Genomic DNA, 18,591 nt, shown 5'->3' with positions numbered 1-18,591 from the left:
ATCTGTATGATACATGTCTACATGATGATCATTGACTGTCTAAATGACCTTTGGGATATTGGGCATATTATCTCATATATTGCCATTTCCATCATCAAACCACTCTCCACCTACAGTGTTTTGAAAAAAAGTGAATAAATCTCAAAATCCTTCTAATAGCTTTTATTTCCATACACACAAATGCATTGGGAACACTACAAATTCTATTCCAAATCAAAACATGAAAAAAAATATATCGAATTTGTGTTGTTCCTCTAAAAAAATTGAAGAAAAGTGAATACTAGACTGTTCAAAAAAATAGCAGTGTTTGTATTCTTCTTTACAAACTCAAACATTCACTATATAAACTGAAAAATGTTTGAAGATTTTGCTTTCCTTTGAATAACTTAATGAATATTTAGTTGTATAAGCACTGTTTCTGAGAACTGCTGTACATCTGTGTTGCATGGAGTCAACCAACTTCTGGCACCTGTGAACAGGTATTCCAGCCCAGGATGATTGGACTACATTCCACAGTTCTTCTCTATTTCTTGGTTTTGCCTCAGAAGCTGCATTTTTGATGTCACCCCACAAGTTTTCTTTTGGATTAAGATCCGGGGATTGGGCTGGCCACTCCATAACGTCAATCTTGTTGGTCTGGAACCAAGATGTTGCACGTTTACTGGTGTGTTTGGGGTCGTTGTCTTGTTGGAACACCCATTTCAAGGGCATTTCCTCTTCAGCATAAGGCAGCATGACCTCTTCAAGTATTCTGATGTATTCAAACTGATCCATGATCCCTGGTATGCAATAAATAGGCCCAACACCGTAGTATGAGAAACATCCCCATATCATGATGCTTGCGCAACCATGCTTCACTGTCTTCACAGTGTACTGTGGCTTGAATTCAGTGTTTGGGGGTCGTCTGACAAACGGTCTCCGGCCACTAGACCCAAAAAGAACAATCTTACTTTCATCAGTCCACAAAATGTTGCACCATTTCTCTATAGGCGTCTTCTAATTGTAACAGTACTCACAGGTAACTTTAGACCTTCTTTGATCTTCCTGGAGCTGATTGTTGGCTGAGTTCTTGCCATTTTGGCTATTCTATCCATTCGAATGGTAGTTTTTCGCTTTCTTCCACATCTTTCAGGTTTTGGTTGCCATTTTAAAGCATTTGCGATCATTTTAGCTGAGCAGCCTATCATTTTCTGCACTTCTTTTAAATGTTTTTTCCCCTCCAATCAACTTTTTAATCAAGGTACGCTGTTCTTCTGAACAGTGTCTGGAACAAACCATTTTCCTCAGAATTTCAGAGAGAAATGCACTGTAACCAGCATGTACAACATTTGCTGCCTTCCTTCCTTAAATAAGGGCAATAATTGCCACCTGTTTTTCAAAGAATGAATGACCCCACTAATAGAACTCCACACTGCTATTATTTTGAACATGCCCCTTTCAATTAGTGATTCAATTACACAGAATCAGCAGCATGCATGTCATGACTGTTGGGTCTGTTGGATTTCTATTACTCTACTACACCTGCTAATAAATTATTTGCCATGTAGAAATATCATTTCTACTAAAAACAGTGATTGATCAGGTTAGTGATGTCTGACTGCTATTATTTTGAACACAACTGTATGTTCCATAGCCCCTTTAGCACTTGCCTTCTTCGATCAGCTGTCCTCCTTAGCCTATGCATTTTCCTGCATTTCCTACTTGACCCTCATTCTGTATGTACTTGGCCTGGCCCTGCTTAAGGCATTTCATTTTGAACCCTGTAGGTTCTGGGTGACCTTATACACCCTCTCCCTATCGCTAGCATGATTTAGGGTGTCAGTTCCCCATCAATTCTGCGGCTTCAGCCAATCCAAAATCTACACTGACAGAAATGGCTCTTTCCACCAGCTGTTGGAGCAGATCTGATCGGGTACCAGAACACTCAGCCATGTAGTATATACAAGGAGCACTAGCTCTGCCCACATCGTTGCTCATGATGCAGGCGTCTCAAGCTGCCTAGCATCATTCGATATAGAATGCGGGTGGCTAGCATCCCATTAACCATTAGTACACATTAGCACTGTGTGCATGTAAAAGTTACAGAATTGTTTACGTGTGTACAGTTTACAGCCAACATTTTATCCAGGACCTTCCTCCAGCATTGATAGGTGTATTTTAGTATGTTCAAGTACATGAGCTCTAATTATCACACGGCAGAAGATAATTGTATTTTTTTTTTTTTCTTATCAGAATGTCAAGAATACATCTCAGCATGTTTTGTAACCCCATCATGATTTTATTCACGTATTCATTTTTTTTTTCTTTACCAGCTGGTACCTGAACACGTGGTGATGACTAAAGATGAAGTGACAGAACTGCTGGCAAGATAGTATCCTTTTGTGGTGTTCCTTTTTTAAGATCGGAAATGTATTTATCATTTTCAAGACTGATCAGTGTTCACTTAAATCCTAATTCAATCCATATCCTTTGGGTGCCAAGGTTGGCTTTGAGTCTATACAGTGGCAACAAAAAGTATGTGAACCCCTTGGCCGAGCTGGCTTTCTGCTGTAATTTGCCCTATTAGTGTGTCTATTATTGTGACTCAAATGAGGATCAGATTACAAACACAATATGCATAAGCTAATACACACAAACCATTCTAATTTCTTCCATCTTTATTGATGTCATTGTATGTGATTTGTAATTACAAAAAAAAAAGGGCAAAAATATTTTCCATCCATTAGCTACAGTACAAAATCCCAGCAGCCTCCAGAAGGATGACCCCTTGTGGCTGATAAAGGCTCTGCGTTTGAGAGACTAGGGGAATAGGTAAACTCTAATGTTTTTTTATATTTTCTCTTCATCACTTACAGTTGTGTTCAAAATAACCGCAGTCCAACATCACTAACCTGATCAATCACTGTTTTTGATGTAAATTATATTTCTACATGGCAAATAATTTACTAGTAGGTGTAGTAGACTAACAGAAAACCAAGAGTCATGACATGCTTTTAAAAACAAGAGCTTATGGTGACCTAAACTTTTAATATTTTTAACATTGCACTGTTTATCTCCTCCTTCCCTCCCTTCCTGTCTCCAGCACAGCACCCGGGGATAGCAGGAGGGCAGAGACCTTGCAGTGTGATGAACAACGATAGTGGATTTTTTGTTTTTAACAGCCTTATATTGCTTTTTCACTTTCTGTAAAGTAATACATTTAAAACATTTTCCTTCTTGTTTTGATTTGGAATAGATTGTGCATTGTGAGTATGGAAATAAAAGCTATTCTAAGGATTTTGCGCTTTACTCACTTTTTTAAACACACTGCTATTATTTTGAGCACAACTGTATCTTACGTTTTTGTCAGGTTTCATTAAGGACTCAGTCAATTATGAGGTTTTACCTTAGATGTAAGGGCCTTGTAGTCAGCTATTCCACACAACAAGGCTCTTGGAGCCCTAAAATATCACTGGAATGCTGAATGCATCACTCCGTGTACATTCGGCAGAATACTGCAGATAGGCAGGTAAGTTGATTTTGGGTCAGAGGTCTCTTCTACTATAAAATTCCTGCCTGTTTGTACTTTTTTTTTTTTTTTTTTTTAGTTCCGCTTTTAGGTGGTATCGATAGTTCTCCCTAATGCCTTGTTTTGATTTTGTTTTCTTTGCTGTATGTGTTTCGCTGGATTTCCCTTTCCTTCTTGTATCCAGACATAACCATGAGATGGGATCAAATAAAGGGAAATTCCCTCTTGGATAGCTGTCATCAACACAAGTGTCTCTATTGAAAGATTAGCTACTCTAATCCACTTCCAGTGACAACTTAAAATTTTTTGATTTTTATTTTCCTTTTAAGCCTTTGTGGCCTTTTAGGCCACCAGGACAAATGAAGACAGTGGGTTTAACCCCTCACCACCCTATCTAAAAAAGGGAGGAAAATTGCCTTTAGATACTTTAAGCTTGGAAAACTATCTTTTATTGCCTTGTTTCTGTGTGTACCTTAACTACCTGTTCAGCAAATTACGAGAATCCCAACTCCCTCGCATTCAGGCTGGAGATCCAGTGGCAAGATATTTTGGGTTAAAGAGAGGCCAGGTAGGTTTTGTGTTTTTATAAAGGAAACTATATTGACTTTGGACAAATTTGTTGGTACCCTTTCACAAAGAATCTTCTGTTTTTTCTCTGTATTAACTTGAAACTGACTAGAGACATTGGTATTCACCCATGTTTATTCCTTATTTAATAAAAATCAGACTTTTCTTTTTCATTCAGCAGAACCTTTTTAACAATAGAAAATGGTGCCATCTTAAGGCTGCATGTTTCAGCTCTTTTCATAGTCTTCCAATAGGATTCCAATCAGGCCTCAGAGAAGGCCACTTTAGAGTATTCAAATATCTTGTTCTTAGCCATTCTTGGGTGCGTTTAGCTGTGTTTTAGGTAATTAAACTGTTGAAGGACACATGACCTTCAACTGAAACAGAGCTTTCTGATACAGGGCAGTTTGTTTTTTCTCCCGGGTTCCTTGATAGCCTTGAGCGTTCACCCAAAACATAACCAAACCACCTCCATGTTTCTTAGTAGGTATGATGGTGTTTTCTGTGAACACTTAGAGCTAATGTTACTGACCAAAAGTGCCAGTTTTGCATGAGCTGTCCAAGGCACATTGTCCCAGAAGCACTGTGAGTGCTAGTTAGTTTGCATTTTAGGAAATTCCAGTCTGGCTTTTTTTATGGGGTGTGGGTTTTTTTTTTTTTTTTATTCCTTCATTCAGCTGTGATCTCATCTTGGGTCGTCTTTCTCTGAGCCAACTGTTGCTCAAAAGGTGACAGTGCGATCAGACAGTGATGTACCTTGACCTTGGAGTTCAGCTTATTTTGATTTTTTCCTTGGCTTTTTCACTATTTCTCACACTATCCTGCTGTTCAGTGAGGCTTTTGGCCGTGTCCAGGGAGGTTGGCTACATTTTCCATGGACCTTAAAGTTTAACTAAACCCTCCTATCCTTTACAGCCAAGGAAGCTTCCATCTTAGCCTGAGTTGCTGCATGGTTTGGTACGTGTGATCAGCTGTGACACCAGCCATTTGGTGGCTGGACAGTTCAGTTGACAGCTAACATAAATACACTAGTAACTGTAAAGGCATACCTTGAATGTAACTGTTTTGAGAAAGTTACTTTTAATGTAAATATTTTAGTTTCTTAAAGGCAGAGTTCATCTTCACCAAAAATGGCCTATGCCAGGGGTCTGCAACCTTTAAGACATAAAGAGCCACTTGGACCCGTTTCCGAGAGGGAAAAAAAGACTGGGAGCCGCAAAACCATTGCAACATTTAAAACAAATCCGACACTGCATATATTGCGAAAAGCGCTCTGGTCATGAAGGGGGTTTAAGGGCCCAGTAAGCAAAGGGTTAACCAGGGCCACAGTGTATCGTCATAATCACAATCATAGCCTTAGGTCAGTGGTGGGCAACCTTTTTTTTTCAACTGAGCCAAATCTCGCCAAAACCACGATTGAAATTTATTTTGAGAGAAACATTTTTAAAACTGAAAATACATCCCCCATATAGTAATTCATCCCCCATATAGTAATTCATCCCCCATAGTAATTCATCCCCCATATAGTAATTAATTCATCCCCCATATAGTAATTAATTCATCCCCCATATAGTAATTCATCCCCCATATAGTAATTCATCCCCCATATAGTAATTCATCCCCCATATAGTAATTCATCCCCCATATAGTAATTCATCCCCCATATAGTAATTCATCCCCCATATAGTAATTCATCCCCCATATAGTAATTCATCCCCCATATAGTAATACATCCCCCATAGTAATTCATCCCCCATAGTAATTCATCCCCCATATAGTATTTCATCCCCCATAGTAATTCATCCCCCATATAGTATTTCATCCCCCATATAGTAATTCATCCCCCATATAGTAATTCATCCCCCATATAGTAATTCATCCCCCCTATAGTAATTCATTCCCCCTGTGTCAATTCACTTACCTTTGCTCCGCGCGTTCCTCTAGCTATGTTCCCGCGCCGTTCTGGTCTTCAGGGCGGACTGTGAGAGGAGAGGAGTTCGTCACGCTGCCCCGCCTACATCCTGACAGCCAATGTTTGGAGGAGGGAGGGGAGCGGGCGCCCAGCACATAGAAGAGCTGCATTGAAAGAGCCGCGGCTTGCCGACCCTATTGCCTGTCACCTGGTGGGCAGTGTGCTCCGGAGCCGCAGGAAAGGTGAAAAAGAGCCGCATGCGGCTCCGGAGCCGCGGGTTGCCGACACCCGGCCTGTGCAAAAATAAACTGTTCAGCTTTGATATAGGCCTTTTACATACCTCATGAAGCCTGACTGGAAAACATCAAGTACATTGCTATGAGAGGCTTAGGGTTACTGCTATTGGTTCACCGAAATGAAAATTCTGGTGCAGAAACTGATACCAAAAATTCAGAATGCATGTGGCCGAAAACCAAATGTCTGCGTATGTGGGGGTGGGGAGGCTCCAATTTTTTTTTTTTTTTTCTACTTTCATGTATATTTTTATTTTTTTTAACTTATGAATTTATTGCTATCACATAGGGGACCAGTAGTCCCCTATGTGATAGCATTTGAGCGACAGGTCCTCTTTTTGTAGGGAGCAGTGTATACAGAGATGTTCCCTCACTGGCTGTCACTATATGTCGGTGCCGGTTTTTAAATGCAATTGCCAGCTTTTTTTCTTCACTATAGCTTAAAGAATTAGCTGTCACTTTCCCCAGAGCTAAAGGAAACTTTGTTTCTTTTATCTCAAGAAATAAACTAAAAGGAAACATTGTTTCTTTTTGCTGGGTGGAAAGTGCCAGCTGATTCTGTGAGCTATAGTGAAGAAAAAAAAAAAAGACGTTACATTTAAAAATCGGCACCAGCATTTAGTGATCCTCTTCTGCCTTTCTCAGCCGTCTCTCTCCCCCCCCCCCCCCCCCCTTTTCACATCTGCAGTACACACAGTCCCCTGAATCGGCACCTGTATCAGCTAAATTTTTCCTATCGGCAAAATGCTAATAGTGCTATTTTCGGCCAGTATGTTTCGGTGGCTGAAATTTCGGTGCATCCCTAGTTACTGCTCACCTTCACTATCGCAGAAGAGCGCTTTTTCTCTGATTCAAACCCCTTCACATGCACTCTCTCCTGATGCAGGAGTTCTGAGCTCAGCATTTGAAGTTTTCCAGTCAGATTTCATGAGGTACATAAAAGGCCTACACTTATAGAAAGGACATTATTCCACTTTGGTCAAAGCTGCACAATTTGTTTATATCTTCAGATGCCCTTTAGCTGCATAGGCAGTTTTTTGGTAATGGTGAACTAATCCTTTAAATATTTGCAACTTAAGTTGCAGAGACACCAATGCTACTTGGAGATGGCCTTTAGTCCTTACCTTTTGATATGCTGGTCTATCATTTTCTTTCGATCTCTTCAAACAACTCTCACTTTTCCCTTCCTTGGTCCATGTTCAGTGTTGTGCATGCAATGATACCAAACTGCAAAGTGACTATATTTCTCCATTTAAATAAGATGCCTTTACAAGATTGAAGATGTGTGATACTAAATACAGACAAGCATTGGTTAGAAATATCACTGTGATCCAGGGTTTTGTAATCTTTTTTGGGGTTAACAACTCTGACCAGGCCATTGAAACATCTTTGTAAAAAATGCAATCATTTTATCTTTGTACACTCTTTATACTTCATTTGCCTTGCTCCAACACATGCATGGCACAGTTGTTAAATTTCATCACTTTGTAGGAGGAATTAAGCATTTTAAATAAGCTGTAAGGGCAAAGCTCACCAATGAATGTGCCCATGGCTTTGTGTGTGAAATTAACCCCTTCACAATTGCCCTTTAAGGAGTTTCTTACATCGGGAGGTGAGGCTGGGTTTAGGGTCATGTGACCACCTGCTGTCACAGCAGTCATATGATTGGAAAGATCCCGATCGCAAGGAGAGATTGGGACCTTTCTGTGCGATGCAGACACGTGCTGGTAGCGCGCAGGGCTCGCACTCTCAGCACGTTTTTTTACAAATGGTACGCAAATATGCGGCCGCTCAGCGTCAAGGCCCAGCTGCTGAGAGGCTGCATATTTGCATACTGCCAGCGTGAAGAGGTTAAAAAATAAATATATACATTTTATTAGAGAGAGAGATCTCTATCTCCATTTTTGGCATTATTATATCCATGTCAGAATATGTTTTCTGAATAGAACACAGTGATAGGTGATTTACTTTCAGACTCTACAGTTGGTTTCACACTTTTGCACTGTGGCAACATTGCTGTGTTGCCATTTGTTTCATTAGTACCCCAACACACCTTACAAACACATGTTCGTATCACATTGTACAGTAACATTAAGGTTTCGCACTTTATTAACTTTTTTGTGTGTGTGTGCGCGGTCATTAGGAAAGCCATTGTGCAATGCTTGTTAATGTATATAATAATGTGTGCAGTGTAAATCCAGACTAATTTGAAAGTCTGAGGGTAACTTTACAGATGGGGGGAGGGAAGAGTAACCACACTGCTAGGTGCTATGGCTGGGCAGTATACTCAGTGGTACTTAGGTTTTGGACATTATGAGGGTTGGATGGCCAAAAGTCCGTACTGCTTGCATTCCGTACACAGTCCTAAGCATACATATCACTAACCACCCAGCCACAGCAGCTGTCAGACTCCAGAGTCTTTCATGGATTTATGGATATGTTATGATGCTGTTTTTTGGAGTTTTATATGAAGTTTGGGACACAAACATGGTTTGAACACCAATTATAATTATTTGCATACACAGGTGGATCCCCTTTTATTATATTTGATGATTATTAGGATTAAAGTGGTACTACAGCCTTTAAAGTCTAACGGTACTTTTTTTTCTAGTTTTGGACAGAGTGGAGAGGAATTAGAACTTTTGTCAGTTTTTATTGGGGTTTGTGCCTCCGCTAGGGAGATTCACCCTCTCTATTTGTCTTGTTTACCATTTCATCATTGAAAGTAAAGAAAATCCAAAATTTTGGGTTGTCCCCAGAAAAGTAATAGAGGGGGAAACTTCCAACGGGGTCACTGGTTCTGGTGACCTGGGGCTCCCCAGGGGATTCCTTTTTAAATTGTGGGGATTTTCTCTCACTTCCTGTTTAGAAAGAGGAGGTATATCTCCCCTATAGAACACAAATGGCAAAAGAAAAAATTGACGGGTTATAACCTTCATTTTTTCTATCCAAAATGGGGGGGGGGGGGGGGGAGTTTTGCCTAGAGTTTTTTTGTTTTTTTTACTTAATGCATTCTCTGCATTAAGTTAAACATTCTGTGCTGCATGTCCCCCTGTCCCCCATTGTACTTACCTGAGGTTGATCTCAATCCAGCACTGTGGATAAGAGCAGTGGTTCTCTCCCTCCTCACAGTGCACATTTTTATGCTTAAAGCTTAATATGTGTGCTTTTTTTTTTTCCCCCCCATTATCATTTACACAGATTTTAGCAGGCTTTAAAATACTTTGTTGAAGCCTTTAAAGCACCATTTTTAATATTTCAGAGCTGTATCTCGCACATGTGCGGACCAGCGGTGTGACTGCGTATTCATGAAATCCCTCCTGTGAATACACAGACCACTCTGTCTCTGCCAGTCTGCACATACAGGGGATTGTTCCAAGATGGCAGCCCCAGGAGTAGAATGTGGAAATAGAACTTTGGGCTGGAAGGAACACCACACTGGACTCTGTGGACTGTCTTTATGTTTTTGTTTGTGGTTTTTTTTTTTTTTCTTTTCAATCCTAATTTACATACAGGGACAGAGATTTTAGAGTAGAAATGTAACCTCAGCTAGGTGGGGTGAAGTTCCTCTTTAAGGGGTGTCTTTTTTTTTTTTTTTTTTTTTTCCAATGGAAAACCAGCATAAAAAGAATCCTCTACTCTAGCCTAAACTTGAAAGGACACATTTTGGCTACACATTTTTTTTAAGGGAGTGCTGAGTGTCACTTTTTAATACATATGTCAAGGCAAATTTAAGGAAGGGGAACAAATGCAGTACAGTCCTGCAATATTTGCACATTTCCTATATTTTATCATTTATTTGCTGGTCGTATAAAGTGCATGGCTTGTCTTAACATCCTGAAAGCATATACTACAGCTCAAGGCTACCCAAAGGGAGATTTCTGGGATGTCAGAAGCATGCTTTCTGGTAATCAGATGATTATCAAGTGGTAGCAAAGTGTTTTTAATCAAACTCCACCTTTTATCTTGTGTCCAATCTGTGACGGGAGTGACTATTGGGGGTGGGGGGACCCCCCTGTCAGCTCATGTTCCCCTCATTATGTTTAATTCACCCTGTGCCTGTTAAGGGGTACAGGGTGTGAATGTCCTAGTAATGTGTATTGGTGTGTTGTCCTTTGTTCCCTGCCACATGGCTGTCATTGCCATGTGCTGCATCCCATTGTTCTATGTTTTGGTTGGGTGGGGCGGGCTGATGTGTTTCCTGTAACCCTCCCCACTGATGGGGCGGGCTGATGTGTTTCCTGTCCCTGGTTGTGTTTCCCCGCCCTGTGTATATATCTTGTGTTTTGTGTAAAAATAAGAGTTGACTTCCTGTTTTAAGAAGAGTCGGGTGCTGTCTATTTCCTGAGGGATTTCACAGGTGTAGTCCGTGGATAGTGTTCGGACAGGGAAGCTGCGGTATAAAGGAATATACCCAAGTGCGGTCTGGGGTCCAGTTCCGTTACACAATCATTCTGTAGCACATAGGCAGGAATAGGGCTTTCTACTTAAAAGGTTTTTTTTTCCTGCAGTAAATTTTTACTGTATCAAAATGTAAGTTGAAAATGTGCAACAGGTAACCTGACCTATAAAATCTGGAACATCTCATTGCTCTGTTATTGTAAGTTGCTTTGTTGATGGGCTTCGTAGTTTGTGGCACTGCTATGTTGTACACTTAAACTCTGTTGCTTGCTCTTCCATAGGTGGTAAAGATTATTCGTCCTAGTGAGACTGCTGGTCGCTACATTACATACCGATTAGTCCAGTGAGACGTGTTTTTTGTTTTTTTTTTGCCCTGGGAAAGCAAAAAACTTCTGGAGAAGTGCTGTATTTGACGATGGGAGGCAAATCAGAGCCAGCTAACAGAAAAGACTCCAAGTACACGTACTCATCGTGAAAAGCGTGTGATACTCTTGTCACTTCCATCCACTCACCTTGTGAAACAATGACGGTGCTTCTGTAAGTTGCTCAGTTAACAGGCCCCTCTATTTTTTTATATTGGGAAAGATAACTTTATCACGTACTCTGATGCAACAAGACAAAACTAGAAGTATCATTTTGTATTTAACATTTCTTTTTGTAAATGGGGCAGGTGACATGTATTTAGCTTTTATAAAGTGGTTTTCATGCCTAGTACCCAACAAATAGAAAGGAAATAAAAGTGTTTTGAAAAATTGTTTTTATAGAAAAATGACTCTTTATTTCAAGCCAATACACATAATATCAGACACACAAGCTTCATAATTATATGCACAATCTCTTGAAGTCTCTGCATGACCACTGATGCAGAGCTGTCTCTTCTCTTGTACCATTTATGGTGAGGTTACAGGTTCATGTGGATTCTGTACACACAAAGCTGAAAGCTGCTTCTAAAGAAAAGTGCCCTTTATGCATCAATTCCAACTCCAGCCAAATGGCTCTATCCCTTCTCCGTTCTGTCCAATGTTAAAAAGTTTTGGCTGCTTAAACTTTAGAGGGGCACTGTTGCAAACAAAGTAGTTAGTCCTTGACTCAAGCTGCATACATTTTTCTGTGACATTGAAACTAATTCTAATTCACTAGGCCACTTCCCTGAAACTAAATTGCCGGTAGAGGTGAATAGGCTGCTTTCAGTAGGCAAGTTACAGAGGATGTTTGTTTTATGACAGAGTCCCTTTAAATCCAGTAGATAATTTAGGCAACTGGATTGTAAGACACATATAGGAGGATTCAGTGCCCTATACAAACTGAGGGTAGCGGCCAGATGAAGAGCTCAACACGGTTCTCCCTTGTAACAGACGGATAATGGGACGAGTACGGCGGCAATGCAAAGGGGTCCTCCTAACTTGAGTGGTTAATAGCACATTGTTAGACTGATTTGTGTTGTTTCCTGCTAGATCATGACACTTAGCATTGTCTTCTTCTGACTCAGACTGTACATCTGTTCCAATATATGGTATGTCCTCTGTGCCAGTTTGAATGGCTTCTTTTGAAAGTTGAGCACAAGTGGCCATGGTTTCCCATTGCCTGGGCAAGTCTTCTCCACCATCTGATTCAGAGTCTGAGTCCACAGATCCAACTGATTCTGAAACAAAAAGAAAGTCAGTGTGGAGTCATAACTCCTGCTCTTCATAATAAATACACACACACACACACACACACACACACACACACACACACACACACACACACGGGATCGAACGTTTGGGCACCCCAGCTAAAAAGTTGTATTAATGTGCATAAAGAAGCCAAGGAAAGATGGAAAAATCTCCAAAAGGCATCAAATTACAGATTAGACATTCTTATAATATGTCAACAAAAGTTAGATTTTATTTCCATCATTTACACTTTCAAAATAACAGAAAACAAAAAAATGGCGTCTGCAAAAGTTTGGGCACCCTGCAGAATTTTTAGCATGCACTGCCCCCTTTGCCAAGCTGAGACCTGCCAGTATCATGGATTGTTCTCAATCATCATCTGGGAAGACCAGGTGATGTCAATCTCAAAGGTTTTAAATGCCCAGACTCATCTGACCTTGCCCCAACAATCAGCACCGTAGGTTCTTCTAAGTAGTTGTCTAGAAAACTGAAACTGAAAATAGTTGACGCTCACAAAGCTGGAGAAGGCTATAAGAAGATAGCAAAGCGTTTTCAGATGTCAATATCCTCTGTTCGGAATGTAATTAAGAAATGGCAGTCATCAGGAACAGTGGAAGTTAAAGCAAGATCTGGAAGACCAAGAAAAATATCAGACAGAACAGCTCGCAGGATTGTGAGAAAAACAATTCAAAACCCACGTTTGACTGCACGATCCCTCCAGAAAGATCTGGCAGACACTGGAGTTGTGGTACACTATTCCACTATAAAGAGATACTTGTACAAATATGGTCTTCATGGAAGAGTCATCAGAAGAAAACCTCTTCTACGTCCTCACCACAAAAATCATCGTTTGAACTTTGCAAATTAACATATAGACAAGCCTGATGCATTTTGGAAACAAGTTCTGTGGACCAATGAGGTTAAAATTGAACTTTTTGGCCGAAATGAGCAAAGGTAGGTTTAGAGAAGGGGCACAGAATTTAATGAAAAGAACCTCTGTCCAACTGTTAAGCATGGGGTTGGATCAATCATGCTTTGGGGTTGTGTTGCAGCCAGTGGCACAGGGAACATCTCACAAGTAGAAGGAAAAATGGATTCAATAAAATTTCAGCAAATTTTGGATGGTAACTTGATGCCATCTGTGAAAAAAGCTGAAGTTAAAGAGAGGATGGCTTCTACAAATGGATAATGATCCTAAACACACCTCGAAATTCACGGTGGATTACATCAAGAGGCGTAAACTGAAGGTTTTCACAATCTCCTGACCTCAACATAATTGAAAATCTATGGATAGACCTTAAAAGAGTAGTGCGTGACAGACAGCCCAGAAATCTCAAAGAACTGGAAGACTTTTGTAAGGAAGAATGGGCAAAGATACCTCAAACAAGAATTGAAAGACTCTTGGCTGGCTACAAAAAGCGTTTACAAGCTGTGATACTTGCCAAAGGGGGCAGTACAAGATATTAACTCTGCAGGGTGCCCAAACCTTTGCAAACGCCATTTTTTTTGTTTTCTGTTATTTTGAAAGTGTAAATGATGGAAATAAAATCTAACTTTTGTTGACATATTATAAGAATGTCTAATCTGTAATTTGATGCCTTTTGGAGATTGTTCCATCTTTCCTTGGCTTCTTTATGCACATTAATACAAATTTTAGCTGGGGTGCCCAAACTTTCGATCCCCACTGTACATATAATTTTTGTTTGTTTGTTTTTGTGTTTAAACCTTAAAGCTCCAGATAGAACAAAAAAAGTCTTTCCTTGAAATGGGATTGTGTCCACACTGCAAATGTTATGTGCTCATTTTGTCCAGGAGTGAGAAGAAAGCCTTATCCTTTGGTCCACTGGCAAATGGCATTTTCCATGATCCAGTGGAACAAATACAATAGGATCCAAAGGGCCGTACACTTAAACTGCATCTACTTTGATGATGAATAAGCACTAGCAGCAAAAAATGCATTGACTGTGTTCCCTTGCTGCCACAATGTCTGCTGCTGTTCTATATGGCAGTTTTAAAGATTAACAATAAAGTGGATGCAGTTTTCAAGTGTGCCCTTTGGAGCCTATTGCATTTTTTCCACATGACTGGATGAGTGCTGGTTGCACCTCAATACCCTGAAGGCAAAAGGGGATTGTGTGGCGGACACACCTAGACCAGCAGCATAACAAGCAACTAACCCTTCCATTGTGAGCACAGCCCCACTGCAAGGGGAAACTTTTTTTTTTTTAATTCAGATTTAGATCATACTTCCTTGGCGTGCCTTATATGGCTGAATTATCTGAGGCAATGTGTGACCTTTATAGTGAATGAGCAACATTGCAATAAGGTGACTGTAATGAAAACATTTATGGTATTGCCTTTGGAATATCACTGTATCATTTATTTTAAACACATTGCAGGGCAATTTAGTAAAGTATTTCTGACAATTTTTCTGGTATCATGGCTGTACCAGAAAGCCCTGCTCCAAATTTATCAATGTTGTGCTTGTGTTTTTACTGGTGTAACGGAAGCGGATCCCCCGACTGCACTTGGGTATTTCCGTTAGCCTCCCGCTTCCCTGTCCGAACACAGATCCCCAGACACCACTGCTGACCATACAGGACGAGACACAGAAGACTTGTATGAAAGACAGGAAATGGACTCCTTTATTTTAACACAGATACAAGATATATACACAGGGCGGGGAAATACACACCCAGACAGGAAACACATCAGCAGGCCATCCCATCAGGGGGAAGGGCTGCCGGAAACATTACATCCCATAATAGTGTGCTAGAACAATGGGATGCAGCCGCATGGCAGTGAACAATGGGATACACCACATGGCAGTAGACAATACCAAAACCCATACATCCCATAATAGTTTGCTCTCAAGCAAGACACATAATAGAACAATGGGACAACCACCTGGCATTAAACAATGAACAATCCCCACACCCCACCTATACATGCCTACACAATAGCAGGACAGATCACCCTGTACCCCTAACAGGCACAGGGCGACTTGCACATAAGAGGGATTTGGGGGGCTGAGACAGGGGTCTCCCCACCCCCCAAAGTCACTCCCGTCACAGCTGGGTTATAGGCTTGTACCTTTTAGGTGCTTACACACTGGCAAAGCTTTTGAAGACATTCCCCTTGGGTGCATCTCCTATAACCCCACCCTGAATCCTCCATAATATTTTATTTTTCTAGTGCTATAGGCTGATTGAATTCTCCTTCACTTCGAAATCCCTCTTAGATTAACTACTGTTTTATTTTTCTTTATTATTTTCTTTAACCCCTTCAATACCGGGCACTTGTACCTCCTTCCTGCCCAGGCCAATTTTCAGCTTTCAGTGCTGTCACACTTTGAATAACAATTGCGTGGTCATGCAACACTGTACCCATATGAAATTTTTATAATTTTTTTCTCACAAATCGCTTTCTTTTGGTGGTATTTAATCACCACTGAGTTTTTTATTTTTTGCTAAATAAAACAAACACCTGAAACTTTTGGAAAAAAAACCCGCACTTTTCTTCGTTTTCTGTTTATAAAATTTTGCAAATAAATACAATTTCTTCATAAAGTTAGGTCAAAATGTATTCTGCTACATTTCTTTGGTGATAATAATAATTGAATTAGTATTTTTTTCAAATGTTTCCATTTTTTTTTTTCTTACTTTTTTTTTTTTTACGATTTTAGTTTTCAGCACACCGTGACCAAAGTAATACAATGTTACCATAGTAACATTAAACTACTCTGGGCAAGTGATCAGGATTATTTTTTTTTTTTTTTAACACATTGATTGCTAATACCAATGTATTTCCATTGATATTTGCAATCATTGTTACTAAATGAAACTGATTCATTCAGTCTTTTGTTGTGATTTAGCTGTGATTGGGCAAAGCTGATCACATGATACAGATGGGCTGTGATTGGCCCTGTCTGTATCATGTGACTGCCTTGACCAGTCAGAGCTAACCACATAATTGTATACAATGGATGGCATGACAGGAAGTCATCAATTGTATACAATTAACGTGACCAATCACAGCAGATCACATGACAATGGGCCGGTGTAGTGATATGTCATTGGCTGTGTCCCCTGGACACAGCCGGTGCCAGATGTGCTGCTGCGTGAGCAACTCGTTTTGACAGGACGTTGTATGACTCCCAGTCATACTGGTGAGTGTCCTGCCCGGCCGTCAATCTGCTATAGGCCTGGCAGGAAGTTATTAAAGTCCATCAACTCCTTACGGCCTTTTAATACCACAAACAGAAGCTGTGCATCCGGATCTGCGCATCCTCGGTAAACCTTGGGAGCTGTACCCAGCCCTCGTGGGGATGGTCTGTAATGCTGTTTCACACACTGGATCCTGCAGAGGCACTGAACTTGACATTTAGTGCAATGCATGTGGTCAGCCAGAGGGTGCTGTATGGGTCTAGGGCTGTGGTCCATCCCTATTGAACCCATTCACTCATGACCCCTTTTGGGGCTATGCCCCTTCTGCTGGGCAAAGCCTGGACTTTAGTCTAGCATCATGGACAGGTAAGACCGACTTACCCTGTATGCTTATGCCCATTACTGTAAAATCACTTGGAAGCTATTTGAATTATATTTACACCAATGTAAACTCAAATTTGGCATAAAAAAAAAATTGAAGCACTCAGAGATTAGTCTCAGGTGGATGACCAAGAGTGCCATCATGTTGTACATTTTACTGCTGCTTATGCTTACAGCCTTTATAAGGTACTTGAGTGCTTCCTCCTGCCCTTTCACCACAAGACTGTCTACACCGAGGTTGCTGTGTTTTGCTTCTGGAACATACCTGGCAAAAGAGAGCCACTGTAGAACTTTCTGCCCAAGGCCCGCACAACACTCAATCTCAGAGTGGCAATGTGCCCCTTACACCAAAGAAATAACCAGCTCCAACACTGATCTCTGGATCTGTACCTTGTCCTATTTCAGGTACACTCAGCCTACTTGACAAAAGCAAAATTTTCTGAATCTGTGATATGGTTCCTTAATACAGCCGCCTTTGCCCAAGGCTCAAAAATCCCACCTCTCTTCTCCTCCCATTCTACTGAGTCGGGTCCTGGTATGCCTGCCATAGATGACGCAAAAACAGAATGGAAGAGGACATAGAGGCAGAATTGTAGGAAGCTGTGAAATTTTCTCCCCCCCCCCCCCCTCCCCAAAAGAATGCCCCTTTAGGTACAAAAAGACCTACAAGATCTTTTAAAATATTCCCTCTTCATGTACAGAGAAAATAAGAATGTGCAGTCTATAAATATTAGATCAAGACAAAAAGGACTTTTCTCCCCCCAAAATTTTTGCCAAACTATCCAGTAGAAAGAGTTAACAAATTCTCATAGTTGATCCTGCTGTGTCAATTGAAGATGTTTATTCTTTCAAACATTCTGTAGATGGAAAGTTTGGGATGCTTTTAAAGGCTTTCTTTACTCTTGCAGGCCCAGCCCTGTAACCAGTTCTCCCTGCAATTTCAGTATGTCAAACGGCAGCTAACTGAATTAGGGCAATGAACAACCAAAATTACCCTTTTTCTTTTTCGCAGGTTCATGCCTTTAGAGAGCAATTACAGCAACTACCTTCTACCGTTTTATTTATTTGTGTGTGTATGCCCTAGAACAGTGTTTCTCAACTTTTTTTGTTTTTTATAGTCAAGGCACCCTATTAAATTATGGACAGTCTTGAGGCACCCCATTCTAATACATGAAAAATTATTCTAATAGTTTTCAATAATGAAGCAACATCCTCACATAGAACACCCAACATTAGAGGTGATTTATTCTTCCAAAGCAAATACACTATTGCACACTGGTTTTGAGTAGTATTCCAGTGTTCCTCTTCTCCCTCAGTTTTTCCTCCATCACTGAGGTAATGTGACCCCAGCACTGATGGAGAGGGGCAGAGGAGGGTCAAACTAGGATGCTGTGCATGCAGCTGCCATCCTCTTTACCAACTGATGTAATTGGTTGTCAGGACTCCAGGGGCTAGAAGTAGAGATGAGCGAATTATTCAAAAATTCGATTCGGCTGATTCGCCGAATTTGAGGAAGAAATTCGATTCGATGCGAATTTATTCGCTACGAATTTAACTTATAAAAAGGGTTTCTAGGCTTCAGAGAGCCTTTAAATTAGTGCAGAACACTGTACCTTTAATTTAAATGCCCTTGGAGATGAGGAAGGAGAAGGATGAGAAGAAGGAGAAGGAGAAGGATGAGAAGAAGGAGAAGGAGAAGGATGAGAAG

At 40.6% G+C, this 18,591-nt stretch overlaps 2 protein-coding genes across 3 annotated transcripts in view; one reads left to right on the top strand and one right to left on the bottom strand.

The window, feature by feature from the left end:
* Window positions 1-11,436, top strand: part of POLR2E (RNA polymerase II, I and III subunit E) — a 32,240-nt gene extending 20,804 nt beyond the window's left edge. The window contains exons 5-7 of the mRNA XM_089670074.1: window positions 2,313-2,371; window positions 3,998-4,076; window positions 10,963-11,436. Of these exons, the coding sequence (XP_089526200.1) occupies window positions 2,313-2,371; window positions 3,998-4,076; window positions 10,963-11,028 (204 nt within the window). The 3' untranslated portion in view covers window positions 11,029-11,436. The remainder of the gene's footprint in view (window positions 1-2,312; window positions 2,372-3,997; window positions 4,077-10,962) is intronic.
* Window positions 11,422-18,591, bottom strand: part of ARHGAP45 (Rho GTPase activating protein 45) — a 172,071-nt gene continuing 164,901 nt past the window's right edge. For both annotated transcript variants that reach the window (XM_089670068.1, XM_089670070.1), the window contains one exon: window positions 11,422-12,323. In XM_089670068.1, coding sequence (XP_089526194.1) covers window positions 11,977-12,323 — 347 coding nt within the window. In that variant the 3' untranslated portion in view covers window positions 11,422-11,976. The remainder of the gene's footprint in view (window positions 12,324-18,591) is intronic.

Source organism: Staurois parvus, unplaced genomic scaffold, assembly GCF_062004578.1.
Source record: "Staurois parvus isolate SC_StPar_1 unplaced genomic scaffold, SC_StPar_1.0 ptg000086l, whole genome shotgun sequence".
NCBI classification, from domain to species: Eukaryota; Metazoa; Chordata; class Amphibia; order Anura; family Ranidae; genus Staurois; species Staurois parvus.
This window is presented reverse-complemented; position numbering and strand designations above follow the sequence as displayed.